Source organism: Musa acuminata, chromosome BXJ3-9 (genome assembly GCF_036884655.1).
Source record: "Musa acuminata AAA Group cultivar baxijiao chromosome BXJ3-9, Cavendish_Baxijiao_AAA, whole genome shotgun sequence".
In the NCBI taxonomy this organism is placed as follows: Eukaryota; Viridiplantae; Streptophyta; class Magnoliopsida; order Zingiberales; family Musaceae; genus Musa; species Musa acuminata.
The window spans coordinates 6479661-6500042 of NC_088357.1; the positions used below are offsets into that span (position 1 = coordinate 6479661).

At 39.6% G+C, this 20382-nt stretch overlaps 3 protein-coding genes across 6 annotated transcripts; all 3 read left to right on the forward strand.

Annotated features, from left to right (window-relative positions):
* Positions 1 to 2151: 2151 nt before the first annotated feature.
* On the forward strand, positions 2152 to 4915 carry LOC135648310 (NAC domain-containing protein 21/22-like). 3 transcript variants are annotated; one of them, XM_065165857.1, is made up of 3 exons: positions 2152 to 2738; positions 3529 to 3800; positions 4522 to 4915. In XM_065165857.1, the coding sequence occupies exons 1-3, from the start codon at positions 2390 to 2392 to the stop codon at positions 4756 to 4758; spliced, it is 858 nt and encodes a 285-aa protein (XP_065021929.1). In that variant the 5' UTR covers positions 2152 to 2389; the 3' UTR covers positions 4759 to 4915. The 3 variants fall into 3 exon arrangements, with proteins under 3 accessions (XP_065021929.1, XP_065021930.1, XP_065021931.1); XM_065165858.1 differs by having other exon boundaries at positions 2164 to 2738; positions 4526 to 4765; XM_065165859.1 differs by lacking the exon at positions 4522 to 4915 and adding an exon at positions 3921 to 4031 and having other exon boundaries at positions 2169 to 2738.
* On the forward strand, positions 4786 to 5566 carry LOC135648312 (cocosin 1-like). The gene is made up of 2 exons (XM_065165860.1): positions 4786 to 4919; positions 5006 to 5566. Exons 1-2 carry the CDS (start codon positions 4794 to 4796, stop codon positions 5402 to 5404), a joined length of 525 nt encoding a protein of 174 aa, XP_065021932.1. The 5' UTR covers positions 4786 to 4793; the 3' UTR covers positions 5405 to 5566.
* A 3408-nt stretch (positions 5567 to 8974) lies between these two features.
* On the forward strand, positions 8975 to 20241 carry LOC135649671 (histidinol dehydrogenase, chloroplastic-like). Of its 2 annotated transcripts, none has more exons than XM_065168295.1 (16): positions 8975 to 9131; positions 13831 to 13968; positions 14222 to 14343; positions 14422 to 14474; positions 14589 to 14661; positions 15240 to 15341; positions 15431 to 15532; positions 15646 to 15717; positions 15783 to 15845; positions 15929 to 15970; positions 16566 to 16625; positions 17846 to 17956; positions 18490 to 18660; positions 19087 to 19177; positions 19382 to 19670; positions 19786 to 20241. In XM_065168295.1, exons 2-15 carry the CDS (start codon positions 13845 to 13847, stop codon positions 19654 to 19656), a joined length of 1461 nt encoding a protein of 486 aa, XP_065024367.1. In that variant the 5' UTR covers positions 8975 to 9131; positions 13831 to 13844; the 3' UTR covers positions 19657 to 19670; positions 19786 to 20241. The 2 variants fall into 2 exon arrangements, with proteins under 2 accessions (XP_065024367.1, XP_065024368.1); XM_065168296.1 differs by having other exon boundaries at positions 9010 to 9131; positions 13883 to 13968.
* The last annotated feature ends 141 nt before the right edge of the window (positions 20242 to 20382 follow it).

The window sequence follows — 20382 nt, forward strand, 5'->3', positions numbered from 1 at the left end:
CCTCTGTTCCTACTCCACTTCACTCTTCCCCAATTGATGGGGCAATATGTTCCGAAACACAACCATCCTCTTTACCTCCTTCTCGCCCAAGTGCCCCTGACGTGTCTCCACTTGACCCGGCTTGTGCCACTGATCGTCACCCAACATTACCTCCCAATCCTGTCATCTCCAATCATCCTATGACCACTCGCTCTAAGCATGGTATTTTTAAACCTCGTCAAGTACTTAACCTACAAGCTGTCATGAATTCCTCATCCCCCAACATTGAACCCACCACCTTCACTCAAGCCCAAAAATCTCCGCATTGGCGCACTGCCATGAGTGAGGAATATAATGCCCTCCTCCATAATTCAACATGGGATCTAATTCCTTTCCATCCTTCACAAAACATCATCGGGTGTAAGTGGGTCTTTAGAATTAAGCGGAACCCAGATGGCTCTGTTGCCCGATATAAGGCACGCCTGGTCGCCAAAGGGTTCCATCAACGACCTGGAGTTGATTTCACTGAGACGTTTAGTCCTGTTGTCAAACCCACTACAATTCGTCTTATCTTGAGTCTGGCTACCACTAAAGGCTGGCATTTACGACAATTGGATGTTAATAATGCCTTTCTATAGGGATCTCTATCCGAAGATGTTTTTATGCAACAACCCCCCGGTTTTACTCATCCTCAGTATCCACAGCATGTTTGCAAACTTCGGAAAGCCATTTATGGACTTTGTCAGGCTCCGAGAGCTTGGTACACTCAACTTAGCTCATTTTTTACTTCTGTCGGCTTTCTTAACTCCAAATCTGACACTTCGTTGTTTCTACGACATCATCATGGAAACACAATATATATTCTGGTATATGTGGATGATATTATTGTCACAGGCAATAATCCCACCAGCATCCAAGCGTTCATCAAACAGCTGGCAGCTCGATTCTCGCTTAAGGATCTCGGACCCTTGAGCTACTTTCTGGGCGTCGAAGCTACCTTCACATCTTCTGGTCTCCTTTTATCACAACGCAAGTACATTCAAGATTTGTTATTAAAGACAAACATGCAGGATGCAAATGCAGTTACAACCCCCATCTCTACTAGTGGTACTCTCAAATTATCAGATGGAAGTCCTGCTACGGACCCCACTCAATACCGCCAAGTTGTTGGCTCTTTACAATACTTAGCTCTCACGCGTCCAGACATCTCATTTGCTGTGAATAAATTATCACAGTTTATGCAGCAACCATCTACTCTACACTGGTCTGCGGTCAAGAGACTTCTACGATATCTTAAAGGGACTCTAAATCATGGACTCTTTTTTTGTAAACACTCTCCACTTCGTCTTCATGCCTTTGCCGATGCTGATTGGGCGGGTAACCTTGATGATAGAACATCCACATCGGGGTATATTATCTTCCTTGGTGCTCATCCAATCAGTTGGAGTTCTAAGAAGCAAAAGACAGTCGCCCGGTCTACAACTGAAGCTGAATACCGTGCCATTGCCACTACCACTGCAGAACTCAATTGGATCACGAATCTTCTCCAGGAACTCAACATCGATTCCACCCCTACAATATATTGTGATAATATTGGAGCTACCTATCTGTGCGCTAATCCGGTATTCCACTCCCGTATGAAGCATATTGCCATCGACTTTCACTTTGTATGTGATCAAGTTGTCCGCCGTCAACTCCATGTTTCTCATGTTCATACGGCTGATCAATTGGCCGACTCACTTACGAAGCCTCTAGCTCGTAAACTGTTTGCATTACATCAGTCCAAGATTGGCCTCCTTGATAGGAGCACCATCTTGCGGGGGCATGATAAGTAGATGAGATTTCCCTAACTGTTTGAGGAAATCTCTCTACTCTGTTGAGGAAAATCCTCTAACCCGTTGAGGAAACTTCTTCCTTCTAACCTGTATATAAAGACGGTGGATATGTCAATAACAATCATCATCTTCTTCTACAATTTATTTATCTCTTTATTTTAACACAACGGAGCTTTCAGACGGATGGCAGAAAGGACAGGCGGCTGTGGCTGTGGCTGTGGCTGTGGACATTACTCACACAGTCTACGAGAACCCTCTTCACCTCAAACCTTATCCCTCGGTATGTGGATCCTGATGAGGTAGACACTGTTCTTGCTGTCTTCCAGATTGATACTGGTTATAAATGCAGTGATCTGAAACTCGACACTGAGCATCAAAGACAGCAAACTGTTTAGGTTCATCTTCATCTGCTTCGATTCGTGGATGAGATGTGACCATGATGCCATACTTCCTTGCAGATAAATCCTTCTTACTCGACTTAGCAAGAAGAATGACTCGAGAACAAATCTGCATGTCGCCATCAACGTCAACAAGCAACGTGGGAAGGATGATAGGAGCGGGAAAAAGAATGTGGCATGATTCATCCCCTCTCCCTGCAACCTCCAATCTATGCCATGCTATTGCTCCCCTTTAAAGTTGACTTGGCGAACCTATTCATACAACACCTAAGCCCCCCCCTAGCCTTAATACATCCCATCCCATCATTGCTTCCATTCTGTGGCTTGGCGGCTCTCATGAACGCCACCATGAGCATGTTGAGCATGGTGGAGGCGAAGCTGCCTCCAGGTTTCAGGTTCCACCCGAGGGACGACGAGCTCGTCTGCGACTACCTCGCCGCGAAGGCCGCCGGAGGCAGCACCGAGAGCGGTTCCATGATGATGGTGGATGTTGATCTCAACAAGTGTGAGCCATGGGATCTCCCTGGTATGATTTCTTTCCCCCGTATAACATTATTTGCTGGTGTAGCAGAGTGTTGTTTCCGCTTAATTTCACATGAACCAGCTGGTGTTTGTTCTTGAAAGCGAACAGTTTGATCCATCAAAAAGCATTCTTTAGACAATATTGAGTTTGCTGCGCCCTGCCATGGCTGCCATATTCTTTAATTCGTATGATTTCTGAGAACATACAGAAATTTTTGTGTGCTTCCTTTCATTTTTCCTTCTACTAATCCCGGAAGAAGGTACATTTCTTCTTTCATGTCTATCTTATCTCTTCAGCTCAAACTCCATGCTTCCCCTTTCTGTCTTTCCCAACAGAGGAAAATATGCTTCTGCCAAACTTGGCCACTTTCTAACCTCTTCATGTGTTCTGTTCCTGCATGATTGACTGCCAGAATTCCGTGGATTGTATTCCTGCTGCCCATGTCTATCTGAAATGAACCAAAATCCAGAAGGAGAACTTCTTAGCCTCCTCAAGCCAAAGATTATTGCCTGTCATCTTCTCTGTAGTCATGTTGCTGAAGAGTTCATCACTCTGGTTTTAAGCAATCTCTATCATGGAGTTAGGCTCATTGCTGATGCCAAAGAAGCCATGGAGTGCTTGCCTTGTCTCTCACTATCTCCATCAAACTTGAGACAAATTCATCTTACATCAAAGTCCATCGGATTATTTTTCTCTGCCAAACAATACCAAGATTCTGATAGATTTGATGATAAACTTATGAAACCAGTAAACCGTTCAGTTTCCACTGAAGTAGATTGTTTCCGTGGATCAGCTGCCGCATGTGTTGGGAGCAACGAGTGGTACCTCTTCAGCCTTCGAGATCTGAAGTACGCGACCGGGCAGCGGACCAACCGGGCGACCATGTCAGGCTACTGGAAGGCCACAGGGAAGGATAAACCAGTGACCCGAAAAGGATTGCTGGTTGGGATGAGGAAGACTTTGGTGTTCTATCAAGGAAGAGCTCCCAAGGGGAAGAAGACAAAGTGGGTCATGCATGAATTCCGCATGGAAGGATCTGATGGTGCTCCAAAGTTGCCTTTCAAGGTAGCCTTGTGATCTCAATTCTCATAGATCACAGACTGAGAAGAAGATCATCTTTTTTGCTGCATACTCTGTTCTATTATCACTATCTTTTCTTACCTTTTTTCTTATATTGGATCACAGAGCCACGAGCAGGTTTAAGGCTTACATTAGAGCTTTGTTGGAAGATCTGCAAGGAACTTAAATTCTTGACCACATAAATCCAGATGCATAAGTACATAAATTTAAAGACAACATGGTAAAAGTTGTTGATTTAGATTAAATCATAAATCTCTATCCAGAGATAGAACTATTTATGAAACTTGTTTAACTGTGGACACAGTGAGGTCTGATAAAAGTGGGATGATTCAGAAAAGGAACAGTGATAACACTTAAAACTGCAGACAGAAGATATCTTGATAGATTAGTGGAGTTAAAGAACAGGTAGTGCTTATACATGACAATTTATAGCAGATTATATCCTGGATAAAGTTCTTTTTTAAGTATATGTCATTTTCCTTCCATGAGATAGACTCTTGAAAACTTCTTCAAGCAATTGCTGTATTATGTATAAAAAAATTATCTCAACTCCTATACAGTGATCTTTAACCTAATGTGTGAATGCTAAGTAGTCATCTCAATCACTCAACTGTCATAATAATAATTAATTCAAAGTACTTGTCCTGATGTTTCTGCTAATCCTCTCATCACAAGGACAGTGACACTTATTTCTTTGTGCATGCAGCCAGACTGGGCCCTATGTAGAGTCTTCTGCAACAACAGAAGGATCTCCACCATGCCAAGCATGGAGGCAAGCCATGAAAACTCGGGTTCACAGTCCCTCTCAGCTCTAATGGACAACTGCATCACCTTTGGCCAAACCCCTTTCTACTCAGAGGGGTTTGAGCAGGTGCCCTGCTTCTCCAGCCTATCTCCAAGCTATGTATCCCAGTGCCAAGACTTTGTCCTAACAAAATGTTGAGCTCAAACTGGTGGTTTGCCTGAGTTGAACTCTGGATGGATCACCACTTGCGTGCTGACTACTTCAATCCGCGCGCTGGAAGGATCACCACCCTCAACAGCCAGAAGCTCCCCATTCTAAGATTCGTCCAAATGAGTGCTGTAAGGGGACTCCTCCGCCCGGTACGACAACAACATTATCTCTGATCTACTTTCCATTTATGATCTCGAAAATTTTAATTGAATATGGCGATGATGTCTCCGTGCAGAATGCCATCAGATCACCGCACTGGAATGTCAACGCTCACAGCATCGTGTACGCCTTGAGGGGATGCAGTCGGGTGCAAGTGGTGGGACATCGTGGTCAGACCGTATTCGTTGGAGAGCTCCGTCAGGGTCAACTACTAGTCGTTCCACAGTACTTTGCTATGATGTTCCAAGCGCAACGCGAGAGCTTCGAATGGGTCTCCATCAAGACCAACGACAATGCCATGGTCAACCATTTGGTGGGGAAGACATCGGCTTTCCGTGGCATGCCGGTGGAGGTGCTGATGAACTCGTATTGCATCTCTAGAGAGGAGGCCATGCGGCTAAAGTTTAACCGTGGAAATGAATTGGCCCTCTTCACTTCTAAGATCGAGAGGGAAGCGATCAGAACTTCGGCGTAACGTAATGGAGAGTGTGGCTAGAGGCGAATAAAGCTGGGGTTTTATGGATAGAAACCTTGGAGCATGACTGGTTTGAAGTGAATAAAAGTTGTGGGCAACAAGATGTTTGTAGCATCAGCTCTCAACTCAAATAAATTAGGTTCCATGTTTGGAGCTTTCTTCCCTCTTTGTTTCTTTAATCCACTGACTCAAATAAATGCCCTTCTCAAAAGGGTAATACATAATTAATTTTAAAATAAATATAAAGCATAATTAGATTAAAAACTCATTATGTAAAAAAAAAAACTTGGATGCACCTGTATCATTCGATAGATACCAAACGATTATGATAATCCCAAAGATATTACGATGTAGTCTTTGATGCTCAGTGTCGAGTTTCAGATCACTGCATTTATAACCAGTATCAATCTGGAAGACAGCAAGAACAGTGTCTACCTCATCAGGATCCACATACCGAGGGATAAGGTTTGAGGTGAAGAGGGTTCTCGTAGACAGTGTGAGTAATGTCCACAGCCACAGCCACAGCCACAGCCACAGCCGCCTGTCCTTTCTGCCATCAGTCTGAAAGCTCCGTTGTTGTCATGCACGAAGTCGAGATGGTAGTGTTGCCAATCCCACTCGGCCAAGAACGCCATGGAAACAGCGAAAGATAAGTCTGATGCATCTCGTCAGGCGAGCAACTCATGCCACACACAACTCAACATACGTCGAGAAAGGAGACGACAAGCCATCCGCCATTAGATGTCACGTCCCGTTGCGTAATGTACGGTGGTCGGTTACTTTCCTTTCGATTATTATTTTCGTCTCTATTGAGACATCCAAATTGATTAGTATAAATTATTTTTCAGACTAAAAGATGATTTAGGAATAGCCACACATTGCAAAAAATTGAAATGCACAGATGACAGATATAATTTAAATTTAAATAAGGGTTCAACTTCAAATTTTCACAAAGAAAACATAGTAGATGTGTTGAACATGGTACACAAGTCAAAGTTCAAAAGTACTTCAATGGATTAGATAGAATCTGGTCTTCAATATCATCCATTAGCTGTGAAGAAAAGTGATCGGTAACTGGACATAAGAGTCACTCTCATCAAACCCAAGTTGTGACTTTAAATAAGAACTCTATTGGGATCACAGTTTCCATTTAAAGAGAGACAAAGGCCTAGTCAATTGCTATGGATTTTTCATGGTGATGAACATTGACATCTACAGGTGCATTGAACTAATCATATTCACTCAGTTTATACTTTACTGACTTGATCCAGTCATTTATCTAATGCTGCAACAACAATCAAACAACCAGTTTCGAGTTTGAATGGAGGGTTGGAGCAGGTGGCCTGCCAAGTCTAGCAAGCAGATCTTTCAGAATTGCTACATCAAGAACTCTTTCACTTGAATGCAGCTGTGAAAATGGAGCAGAAAGCAATAATGACCGTAACATAGAAGATCTCCTTCCATGTTTCTGGCTATTTGCTTGTGTATAGAAAATTTGCTACTATCATCTGCATGTGTTCAAATCTTGGACTTCTGGGCTCTGGAGAATGCATGAACAGAGGAAACAGTCCATGCTAACTTTCACTATGCAGATTACCTGTGAAATTGGTTATATTCATTTGCCTGGCTGTGCCACTAAAATGCTTCAGCATGCTGAGAAGTTTTGGGAGAATCAATGCAGTGCAGCATTGTGTTTGTTAAGGCTTTTGTCAGATCACAGGCAAGCAGAGAGCAGTGCTGGTTTTTATGATAAAAAAGAGTATTAATTTAGAAACCAAAAACCTCCAAACTTTGATCATTGAGATTAAGCATCAACAAAGAATGCTCAAAGAAACATTTAGAATGCATCGGAATTGACCTAAAGAACATCATGCTCTGTTTGCATAATTGCTTGACAACCAGTTGGGGTATCAGAAACCTGCATTCGGTGGCAAAAAGACTATGCACAGAATTGCTGCTGTTGTGTTCACAATAGTGGTGGAGGCTTTCATCTTTATTTGACAGCAATACAGAATGTCGATTGCACAATAGAAGACAAGATGAACCAAAGAAGGATGGACTCTAGTCATTCTTCTTTGATCTGAGATTTCCTTTGGATAGTTTACTCAGCACACTCACATCCAGCTTGCTATAGTGATTCTGGAACTGCCCGAGGAGGTTATACAGAAAGTCATCAATTTGATCTTCATATTTCTCATACAGTATTGGCAGCGTCTGAGAGCAAACAAATCCTGCACCAATTAGACAATATATAGCATTAAGGATATAACAAGCTTTCTTCATTTAGTTAAATTGTTTCTGTTTAATCTGCTTCGGCAATTCTTGTGAACAATTTTGCTCATAGAATTACTCACTGTAGAACATCAATGGTTGTATATTTTCACTGTATTCCAACTTGTTTAGATAAATGATTTACTTATCATAGAAGACTGGTATAATATCGGAACACAGGGATTATATCGACATCATTGAATGATATACTAGAAAATTAGAAATCAATGTTATTGTCTCGGTATTGAACGATATGATTCAGTATGGACATTTCGTCAAACCGGTAAACACCGATTGATATATACGGCTCAATCAGTATTTTAAGTCAATGATTTATTTTATATATTAAAAAATTGAAAATGAGTATCCTCACATATTATATGCAGTAGAAAACCAAAATTCATATGTTTCTTATTTTCCTTGTTACTGAATAAGCATTTACCTACATCATCATACATGAAATAACCAGACAAAACAAATGAGACAAAATTAATGTCTTGAAGCAGTTAAAGAAAGGAATAGTTTCTCACCGACATAAACGACAGTGAGGAGATTGCACCACGTCCCTATAATAGCAGCAGCCCACAAGCTTGCTACAACCTGACATGAAGGACTTGAGTTTCACTTTATTTTAAAGTATTACTTGAAAGCAAACATAGAAAAAATCTTACAATATTCTGATCTTGGCTGAGAGCTACGGTTGGCATACTTGACTACAAAATTGTAATGAGAACAGAAATAGTATCACAAACACATTTCATAGCATAAAATTAATGAGGCGCTATGAGTTATGACCCATTCTTCATCATCTAGCTTGCCATCTACTCCTGTGTCGTCGACGGAACTGCACTTGTAATTATGTTATATGGCCAGTCTCAGTGTCCAATGCCACCATGCAATTTATTTGTATTTCTGGGTGCAAGCTTGTGGTAATATATAATTTATTATATATGTCCTTTAAAAGGACCATCATGTATGGCTAGAAAAGGAGCACGTTCTCAACAGAACCACCAAATCGACGACCATAGCAACTCAAAAAATTCACACGAAGGCCATGGTGTTATGTTATTCTAGCAATTCAAACATACATGAAATGCAAGTGGCAGACATAATATGATATGACATACATACCAAAAATTTCCTCAGGAGGAAGAAAATACATCAACATCTTGAATGAATCCTAAGAATTGATTGATTTGGGCACCAAGAGAAACAGCAACATTAGCAAATAGGTCATCGGGTATAACAAGTCGAGGCACGTAGATGGATCGGGCCCAATTCGAGCCATGACCCAATTGTTATCCTCGATTAGGGTTTCTGAAGCCGTGAGCTCCATAAATACCCGACGAAAGCCTCGCTCCTATTGTTCCGGAAAGCGCAGCGGCTCGAAGCGCGAGAGAGAGGGTTCGGAGATCGGAGAAGGTTCGAGAGCGTCACCTCGACAATGAGAGCGAAGGTGCGAATTTTCGTTCTGCACTTCAACCTTTCCTTTCTGCGTCAGTTCTTCCGCCTGATTCCTTTTTTCGCGTACAGTTTCCTGCTACCAACCCGCCGAATAACTGTAACAAAAGAGCGGTAGCCTTTTGGTGAAATCAAATTTTTGGATACTAGTTTTGTCACTAAATTTTACCTTTGTACTTCAATGCCGATCTTAACTGTCACAATAGCTCGAGTACAGAAATAATTAGATGCTCACAATGTACCAATACCATACTGCAAACACGTAACTCGTCACACCAGTCTTTAGATGTATCAAAAAGTGCTAGTTAAAGTGAACAGGATTGCAATTCTCGATTGATCACGAGGAGAACAATTCATCACTTCTATTTTGTAGGTTAAAATGCAAATCAACACTAAATGTAACAATAGTATGTTAAAAGCAAACACATTCTGCAGTGATACTAAATGCCAACACTGATCAAACTGTGTAACAGGGCATACATAGGCTACTGTAATTCATAATTTAAGCTGAATCTTCATAAACATGCTTCAGTTACCTTCCGCACAAGCCATGATTCTGAATACATTGCAGCTAATTCATTTTATTGTGGCATGATCATCCCCTGCTGATCTCCACAAGCATATCTCCAGCCTGTATAATTCAGATAGAAGATCAGTAAAAACCAGAATCATTACACTAACCAGATCATGCTGGTGTGTCCAATCAATTTATGGCTGGTAGATACGGAAAAACATATGCAATCAAGGAGACCAATGTGTTTTTTAGAACATCTACATTAAACAGCCTAACATAGACACACTTAAAAGATCAGAGTTGGTGATCAAAGTTGTACCACCTGAAAACCCAATACTCCAAATATACTTTAAAGATTTCTAAAGGTTAAAATCCCCCACGTTTATATGCCAAATATTTTTAAGTGTGCTTGTCCTGCTCTAATACCACTGTCACAGACTTAGCTGGTTTTGCCTACGTCGTTCGACACCCTTGCGTGTTCGTCCGCCAATGGTCAACCTCCCCAAAACCTCCTATGGTCACTTAAGGGCCTATAAAAGAGAAGATGAGTTAGAGAAAATATTTTATTCAATATCCACAAGCAACCATTTCAACAAACACATGATAGCAAATACAAATTACGAATATAGGCTTCGCAAGCTCTGAACGGTCGCGCAACAAAAAGTCCAAGATGGTCCACTACAGACCAAACAAAATAAGGCTATCAAGCCTACTACAAGCCCTCTATATGCTGTGCAAAGCATGAACAAAAATCGAAAGACACGGACATATATGAGTATTACATCAAACACCTCATTTACAACTTTGTCCATGACAGTCCAGTACTCATCCTCACACTCCTTCCATTTTATTTTTTACTTTTTTGTTCTTCTCCTCCTCCTCACACCCTCACCCATCACACGTATGCCTGATCGACTTTAAATTCTGTAGACTTTTGTTAGCTTGGAAACCGGCTTAACCCAACCTAAACTGCATGAATTGCCATCCTCACCAACTTATCATCAAGAAACTAATTGAAATGCTCTCCTAGTCCGATCATTACGTTTGGTGAACATTTCTTGATGTAATTTTGCTCATTTCCTCTTCGGAAATGATCAAATACTCAACAACAGCCTTCTTGTTTCCCTAGTTGACGAAATTTAAACCAAGGTATGCAGTACCGAATGGTACCGCCCGGTATGGGCGGTACGTACCGGTCCGATGACATACCGGTACATGGATTGTCTCGTACCGCTACAGTGCTACAGTACTATATTGTAGTAGTGCTACAGTAATGAAAAAATAAAATTGTTCGGTACATCAGGATGTACCGCTCGGTACACCGGTACCATACCGTACCAAGCTCGGATCGAAACATCGGTATGGTACGGTACGACAAACCTTGATTTAAACCTCTTCTTCTTGACTTTTCTTATCAAGATTGCATATTTAGACGATTAAGAGTTGTTTCAGTTTTATAATTGCATTAGGGAGTTGCTCTTGATCATCCTCGCAATATTATATCGTCACTTGTGTTTACCGATCAGATACTCTCTCTTAAAGATCATGTCACAAAATGCTCTCTTATTTGAAAGAATTTATGTGGTGCCCTTTTATCACAAACATAGGAAATTTGTTTAACTCTCTACAATATTGATGCACTCCACAGGATTTGTATCAAGTGGATGTAAAAAAGTTGTAGTTTTCCTGCATTGGATTTGGATGTTTCAAGAGTATATAGTATGGAGTTAAACTTGTGCATCCACCCTAAGTACACTAATTATTTATATTCAAGTCTGACTGTCCACTTTCTAAAGAGTTCTAGTATGTCAATAATGGCAATTGCTCTATGATATACTGCTTTGGGTAAGAGAATGGCTATCATGACTGACATGTCCTCAAAGTTATGTCAGGGAAACCACTATCATAGATTTGTTTTTATATCATCAGAGTAGCTGGACCAACTCGAGTTAATTATTCTAGAAAGTCAATCCGATGAGGCTTAAATGGATTTGATGCTGTATTTAATGGGTTCAACTATAAAGAATGAGTTTGTGTTCACAATGCACTTAACCTGTGAGCTATCCTCTTCCCTCCATTGTCCCATATGCTTATCTACCCAAAATCCTAGCCCATATTCACATCTTCATGACCTCGAAGCATCATTGCTACCTTGGTTGTCAGATATGCCATCTTTTGCCACCTGCATGCTGTTTAGCACATGTTGGCGATTTCTGGTGAATGGCTGTTTCTGATCCGTCCATGGCAATTTCTCATCACAGCTAGGCTAAAGGCAAAAGGATGAGTCTCATAGAACTATCATAAACACTGCAAGTTTGTTGGCTGCTTTGTGGGCTCGATGGATACAATTTTTCATCGGTCATTTACGAACTACCAATCGCTCACTAAAAAGCATTTATCCCTTTTGATCTTTTTTTGTTTGCCACATTATCCCTCTCAAACTAGTCTACCAACTATTGTCACTTGCTATATTTGTGGAAAACTGTTAGTTTGTAGCTTGCAAATGATTAATGATAGAGCTAGTGACTTAAAAAGTGCTAGGTGCTAAAAGGCGTCAGGGTCTAAAAATGCTTGAGGCGCTAGGCGCTCTCCTAAACCCAAGCAAAGCAAGGGGCACTAAAACATTAAAATATAAAAAATATATAATATTATTGACAAATATGATTATATAAATATAAATATGACATTAAATTGAAAGGATCCTTTAGATAATTATATTTCTAAGCAGGATCCTTTCTTGAATTTTTGATGAATCTTTTGAATTGCTTTGTACACTTGTCATTAATCCTAAAACCCTAATAACAGTTCTAAATAAATAGAGATTAGTAGTGCTAAAATCTAAATAAGGACTATTATATGATAACAATGCTTAACAATCTATTGTTAACAATATTTAATAAACTGTTAACAGTAGTTAAAGGAGAGAAAAGATACCGACGATGAAAAGTGGGAAAGGAGAGGATGGAGGTGATGGAGGAACTTTTGAATGACGGTGATGGCAGTGACGAAGGAAGCTATGGACGATGGCAGTGGATGTTGCAGACGGTGACGTCGTGGGCAGAGGAAGCTTCAGATGTGTTCGCGGTGGCAGAGGAAGCTACGGTCCTCTCCCTCGACGATGGAAGGAGCTGCACATGAAAGTAGTGGCTGCGGAGGGAATTGCACATGAAAGCTAGGCCTTCGGATTTGTCCTTCGGCGATAACGGAAGCATCGGTCCTGTGCAGCTTAGTTTATGGCTCAAGGTTATGTGGGGGAGTGGGACAGGGGGGCAACGGATGGGGGTTTGCGTGCATAAGTTTAGTAACATTATGTAGCTTAGTTTAATCGAACCAAGTAATTTACTGTTCAACTGAACCAGACATAATATTCTAATTCGGTAACTTTGTTTCAACCAGGCGCTTGCTTGAGGTGTTTGGTGCCTGGGTTCAAGCGAGTGCCTAGGCGGCGCTTCATTGAAGCGTGCTGCATGATCGAGGCTTGAGGCGCTCGGGCCTCACCTCACCCGAGCGCTCGGGCGCCTATTTAAACCCTTGGATAGAGCTGCAACAACATTTCTAATGACAATGAATTAGGACCTTCAATTGATGGTGAATTTCTAAGACCAAAGGCTCGAGTGACGTAAACTTTCTTTCTGCTCACTAGGGTAAGATGATCTTCTTGAGAACCTAAATTGGCAGGAGCTCTGTGCACTGAACCACACTATTAGAAGATGAACCTTAGTATCATGATAAGGTTGTTTCTTTGCAATTTAGATTTATATTGATCCTCCACAGTCCCTGTATTAGCCGGAGCCTTACGTATTGGGTTGCACATTTCATTTTTTTTATGCACTTAAGCTTCATCTGACATAGTTATGGATCCTTCGTGATTACCTATGATGGACAGTGATCATAAGGGACTACCTTTAATTTGCTGATTCCATATTATCATGTTCTAGATATGAAGGTGGGCTTAATATGCAGATATATTTAGTTAGTGTTCCCTTTTAGATTATTTGCAGATGGGCTCATCTTCTTGGTAGAGTAATTGCAATATGAGATTAATTTGAATATGACAGTTATGCTGTGTGCTTTTCTTTTATACTCTAGTTAAAGTAATTTTTTTTACCTGTTCTGTAAAACTAGGGCTATGGTTTTTGTAATTTGTTTTTCTATATTGTCATTTTACCATCATTTGCAGGATAAAGGTGTCTAATGGACAGTACAATTTTATCTTTTCCAAGGACTAACAGATTTGTTGGCACTCGTACCATTGACCATTCCCTGGGACTTTGTGCTCTTAATTTATCAAGATATAACATATGCTATTTGCCTAAAGGTACTTGTACCTCCTGTTTTTATGAATTCTCATTTTCTATCAGTAGGAAAGTTTTTTGCTCGTGGTTACTGACATATTTCTTTGATTTGTTAAAACCTTTAAGAATAACTTGGATTTTTTAATATTTAAATAATTTCTGCATTTTAGTGAAATGAGGCTGTGAAGCAAGAATTTAAGTAAAATGATCACATTATGTACTTGTCTTTTATAAGTTATGCAGTGCCTCTGACATTGACAATTGGTGATCATACAGGATTGAAAGGTCGAATTGTTAGGAGTGCAATGAAATCTTATAAGCTTTCTGAGCTTACTCATACTGAGGTTGATTCTCTCAAGGCTCGCCCTCGTATTGATTTCTCATCCATTTTTAGTGTGGTAAGTTTGATAATGAAATTGTTGGACCTTTAAGTGGTAAATCTACTATGACAATTATATTGCACTTTTTATGGGTAGGTAAACCCAATCGTGGATGATGTACAGTGCAGAGGAGATGCTGCAGTAATAGAGTCAGTGATTCCTACATATGCTTCTAAATATTGTATAGAATTTTTCATTTGAACAACTAATGAAGTTATCAGTTGTTCAGAAGTCCAAAATCTCTTTTTCTTTTCTTGACCCAGTTATACGGCAAAATTTGACAAAGTTGTACTTGACAAAGTAGTTGAGCTTGTTTCTGATCTTCCGGTTCCAGAGGTAGGCTGGTTTTAACAGTAATCCAATGAGAATTATAACATGCTGTGAATTCTTCTTTTTGAGCTGACTGTAGAATGATAAATTTTGTCTTCAAATTTAGTTGCTGTATTGCTATTTTTGAACAAGTATGCATTTGACATTTTTGGTTGTGTCTATCACTTATCAACTTTAGGGCAGGTGATCATTGCTACCAGGCTTTTTCTTTCAGGTTATTTCCAAATTGTTAAAAGTCTTTTCAATTCAAATATGTTTCATAACTGTTATGTTGCATTTTCTCAGTTACCTTTTATGATACATTTGGTCTAGATGTTATCAGTTCAAGGGCTTTAGCATAATCATTGTGGTTAGTTATCTGTTATTGTGCCATTAAGTTTCTTAAGAGATTTCAGGATCTTTTTTATTAGAGACCATGCCAATATCAGACTTTGTAAAACGTTGTGGGAAATTGCTCTCATTAGCAATGTGGTTGTATTAGTCATATCTTTAGTTAAAGAAAACTTGTATTTTTGTTGTCATCTATTTGTACTTGCTTCAACCAATACATGTTAATGTTTGTGTATTGTTGTGTGATTGTTAAGCTTGATCCAGCTGTAAGGAAAGCATTTGATGTGGCATATGCCAATATTTATGCATTTCATGATGCTCAAAGGGTTCCTGAGAAGGATATTGAGAATATGACAGTAAGCAAATGACTTGTAGTATTCTTTATTTTGTCACCAAGTTTTTCTTGCTCTCATTAACTGGTTTTGGATGTAATGATTATGCATAGGGAGTTCGGTGCAAAAGGATAGCAAGGTGCATCGGCGCTGTAGGGCTTTATGTTCCAGGGGGTACTGCAGTTTTACCCTCAACTGCTCTCATGCTTTCAGTGGTATGCTAATCTATTCCTAGGGATGGCTGTGGCGGTTCAGTCATGGTATTGTTGAGTTTTGATGCATGATGGTGAACAGATATGGTTGACTTTTGATTTCTTCCGTGCACCAGCCCACACATATTGCCGGGTGCAAAACTATTGTTCTTGCAACTCCGCCAAGTCGTGATGGTAGCATTTGCAAGGTAGCCTTCTACAAGAACCTTGGCCCCACATTGAGATGAAGTTGAATTCGTTATTTTTGCTGCAGGAAGTACTTTATTGTGCCAAGAAAGCCAGTGTAACTCACATTCTAAAAGCTGGGGGAGCTCAGGTTCAAGGATTTTGAGCACCCTTTTTTGTTCTGCAAATGGCTTTTCTTGTGCTTTGACTAATTTCTATCTGTTATATCTTCAGGCAGTCTCAGCAATGGCTTGGGGAACTCCATCTTGCCCAAAGGTACAAAATTCCAGTATGTAGTGGGGGTTACTTTATGAATTATTTTCTTTTATATGTTTGAGGAAAATATACTAAAAGCAGCTGGTTGTCTTGTAAAATTAGTGACTGTAAATTCTAGGATTACTGGGCTTATGTTATTGCAGCTTATCTTCTATTATTCTGTAATCTTCCATGTGAGTACTTTTTTGCATCAAAGAGCAAACACTTCTTGTTGCATTCTTTGTATTTGTTAGGTGCACAATGCATAAATATTTCTTAATGAGCTCATTTTCCAGTATCTCTTTCGGTCATTGTGAGCTTCTTTTCATTTTGAATAAAAACTTTGTTGTGGGGCCTTCCATTATCTAACCATCATCTGCAATTACTCCAAATCCAAATGTCTGGTTTTGAATGAAACCAAAGACAGCCGTCAGTACTTATTCTACCATGCATAAATGATATCAAATGTGCTTAAATGTACGTCATCTTCTTTTGATGGTTTATAATCTCCCTGTTGATGGTGCCATAACTATCCATCGCTTCAACTCAATTTCAGTGTTGGTTACAATTGACTGGCCATATACTTAATATCTGAACCTTTAATGGTTTCTTGCAGGTCGAAAAAATTTTTGGCCCAGGAAATCAATATGTTACTGCTGCAAAAATGATTCTCCAGGTATGGTTCTGATTCCTTAGCTTCCCTTATGCTTTAATTCTTTACTCTCTGTCCTTGGTTCCACATTTTTCCTCTTTTAATTTTACAATCTTTAGGTTGTATTTGCTTGCACTATGAAGACTCTGTCCAGAGATACACCACGGAGATCAGGGCCCAATTAGAATAAGTAGAGAACTAGTCTTGGTCAAATGGGAAGAAAAGCCTGCTATATGTTTAATTGTATCAGCAGAAAAAGTACCTTTTAGTAACAAGCCGAGATAGAACAAGATTTAACTATGGAAAGAGAACAGAATATAGATGAGAAAGATGCGTAGGAACTAGGAACAACCATCATCTTAAGCATCATATGTACATGTCAAATGGAAAGAAAAGCCTGCTATATGGTTGATCTCATCAGCAGAAAAAATAAATTTTAGGTAACAAGTCAAGATAGAACATATATATATATATATATGTGTGTGTGTGTGTGTGTGTGTGTGTGTATACATATATATACACACACACACTTATACATAGTTGTAGAAGTTAAGAAATAAAATCACCACTAGAAATCTTCATTGTTTTCTTCAGCTAGATCCTTTTTTTCAATATTTTGAATCCTTAAGGACTCTTTCTAACTGAGGGCTGACATTTTGTGGACAAAGAACCACTAGAACCATATTGTAACTTTTTGTCAACTGTAACAGAATTCTTATTACTACCCAACTTTTTCTCATTTTAGAAGCCCTATTGTAACACTAATGCTTGTCATCTACTTTTTATAGATTTGACATCATTTTGACTCCTGGATACAATCAAAATATCATCTATTAGTTGTATTTAACATGGATTTTAAATAAAACTATTTTTTTCTTAATCTAAATTGCTAAAACTAGCCCTGACTAAGAACCTGGCAGCATCATACTATCACTGTTAATGAAAGGATTTGATTATGGAACACGTAAGAATTGTTGTGTAATAGTCTTCTACTCCTGATTCTATCTTCAATCTATTTAGATCAACTTTTTTAAAATGTTGTAGCTTCTATTTTGATTTCCCAAGATATCGTGTTGTTTCTTCTCTTAAAATGGTTCTTGAGATTTGTGGTTGGACATATCCTCCTAATCATAAGAGCAGAGATTTGGTGCTACAATATTTCAATTTCCGGTCGATCCGCAGAGCCTTCCAATTTGTTGGTCTGAGATTAACCTGCTTTTTGGTGTACTTCTCTTTTCCTGCAGAACAGTGAAGCAATGGTTTCCATTGACATGCCTGCTGGCCCTTCAGAGGTTCTGGTCATTGCTGACAAGCATGCCAATCCTGTTCATGTAGCTGCAGATCTCCTCTCTCAGGTCTTTATTCTGTTTGCACTTGTATTGTTCAATTGATTAGCATGTGTTTGATGGAGAATATTCTTTTTATTTCTTGTGTTGTTACTTTCTTATGCGAGCTATTTAGGTAGTGGGCATCTATTATCTGGAATAAGGCTCCAGAAAATCCCAAGTCAAAGATGTTGACGTATGTAGTCAATTCTAAGACCAGCAAACCAAAAATATATTAAATTTATATGAATTCACTTTTCAAATTGATGCTCTGTAGGTCTTTAGTTGCAAGGTTTTAAGCATCAGTCAGATTAGCATATGCTGTCTAGTATTTTCCAACCTGACCAACTGCCGGTATCAAAACGCTTAGCTTGATACTAGTACATATGTTATTCATTTATCTATTATTTTATTTAATGATTCTGGGTTGTATAGGTCCGTAAATAGCCTGGTTTACTGGTACTGTATGGTCCAATATGTTTCCAAAATAGGTATCAAACTGGCATTTAAAATTTTCTTGGTTTGATGTTCTTATTTCTTTTTGTACTCTACTAAATTTACAGGCAGAACATGGTCCAGATAGTCAGGTGGTTCTTGTCGTTGCCGGAGATGGAGTGGATATTGATGCTATCCAGGCTGAAGTTAGCAACCAATGTGCTAGCCTTCCCAGAGGAGAATATGCTTCAAAAGCACTGAGTCATAGCTATGTTGTGTTTGCCAGAGACATGGTTGAGGTTGGTTCTGAATACCTGCTTGTGCATGCCACATGGTTTCAACCAGACTAGAGGTTCTAAATCCATTACTAATGCAACTGACATATATATACTAAATTAAGTTAACTAGTCTACTTCAAAGTGCCTATGGGCTTATTTCTAGGTGCAGTTGAAGTTTCAAGGACATTGCTGAAGTTTTTGGTATTATATTGAAGCTATTAGTATTGACCTTATCATCTGAAGTGATTGGAAATATGGGCCTGAGCATATTTAGCTTAATACCAAAGTCCTGGCAATCCGCTGGATCTGTATACAATATTGTGCTCTATGCTCTGGGCTGTGGTTTATTTACAGCAGAAGCATCAGTTTACACTGGATTGCTAAATTGTGTAGTTCTAGCTCCTTTTGTTTGCTTGTGAAAGAACCAAAAAACATTGTATTTTGCAGGCAATTTCCTTCTCGAACTTGTATGCTCCTGAGCATTTGATCATCAACGTCAAGGATGCGGAAAGGTGGGAGGGTCTCATTGAGAATGCTGGTAATTTGCTATGGTTATAACCATTGTTTCAACATGTTAGAGAAAGAAGTTCTGTTTTACTCTCTTTGGAGCGTATCGTTATTATCACACAGTCTCCAATCAATTGAAACTCATCTGTTGGAAAGCATCATTTACAGTTAAAATTTGTTGAGGACAATAAATTCTTTGCTAAAATTGTCTAGTAACTTCTGTGGATCACTGCAGGCTCAGTCTTTTTAGGACAATGGACGCCGGAGAGCGTTGGTGATTATGCTAGCGGCACCAACCATGTCCTTCCCACATACGGATATGCAAGAATGTACAGTGGGGTGTCACTAAACTCATTTCTCAAATACATAACTGTACAGTCCTTAACCGAGGAAGGTCTCAAAAACATTGGACCGCATGTAGCAAAGATGGCAGAAGTCGAAGGGCTGGAGGCTCACAAGAGAGCTGTTACCCTTCGGCTGCAGGAAATCGAAGCTGGCCTACCTGCTTAGCTGACATAATGCAGGTCCAAAATGCTCTGGGAACTTATAATATCATAGGCTTCTCCATTTGAGTTTTTTGAGTTGGTACGTTGAATCACAACTTATCTCGGTCAATGTTTGGGTTTCTGAACTGAGCAGGTTGTTTCTTGAAGACCTTTGCCATTTTGCATCATTCATAATCTGCTAAAAGGCCAAGCTGTTGGGGGTGGTCTTTCTTCAGTGCCCACAAGCAGCTCAAAGTGGGGAGTGCATAAAACAGTCAGCTCATTTTTACGTGCAATAACTACATCCTCAGATACAATTCATCATCCGGTTTATGCTTGCAGAACCTAATTAAGTTGTGTTCTCACTGTTGTGCAACATTTTGAAGTTCACAATCAACGAACAAATGGAAAAGACAAGCCAATAACCAGAATGGATAGGGTATTGCTGTTCGTATTGTGGCAGCAGACATGCTGTAGAACTTGTCGCCACCGGTATTTGCTACGTAAGCCATCCTTTCACGTTACTGTTCTAATATGCAAGAAACTTTTTTCTGTTTGATATGCAACATTGTTGATTGTTTTAGTCTAAAGTAATATTTGAACTTGTGCAGACCTCGAGTTTCTCATGAATTCATTTGTTGTCCTGTATATCTTATATGTGTGATTTGTCACATGCTTAAGATTCGAGTCTATGGTTTGTTTATGGAGAAACATCATCGACCAAGAACTCATGTAGGAAAACCACAATTCT

Coding starts and splice junctions, on each gene's coding strand:
- LOC135648310 (XM_065165857.1), top strand. CDS start 2,390: ATGATTCATCCCCTCTCCCTGCAACCTCCAATCTATGCCATGCTATTG. Junction 2,739..3,528: donor TGAGCCATGGGATCTCCCTG/GTATGATTTCTT, acceptor TCCGTGGATCAG/CTGCCGCATGTGTTGGGAGC. Junction 3,801..4,521: donor CTCCAAAGTTGCCTTTCAAG/GTAGCCTTGTGA, acceptor TTGTGCATGCAG/CCAGACTGGGCCCTATGTAG.
- LOC135648312 (XM_065165860.1), top strand. CDS start 4,794: ATGGATCACCACTTGCGTGCTGACTACTTCAATCCGCGCGCTGGAAGG. Junction 4,920..5,005: donor TAAGGGGACTCCTCCGCCCG/GTACGACAACAA, acceptor GTCTCCGTGCAG/AATGCCATCAGATCACCGCA.
- LOC135649671 (XM_065168295.1), top strand. CDS start 13,845: ATGGACAGTACAATTTTATCTTTTCCAAGGACTAACAGATTTGTTGGC. Junction 15,342..15,430: donor AGGATATTGAGAATATGACA/GTAAGCAAATGA, acceptor GATTATGCATAG/GGAGTTCGGTGCAAAAGGAT. Junction 15,846..15,928: donor TAAAAGCTGGGGGAGCTCAG/GTTCAAGGATTT, acceptor TTATATCTTCAG/GCAGTCTCAGCAATGGCTTG.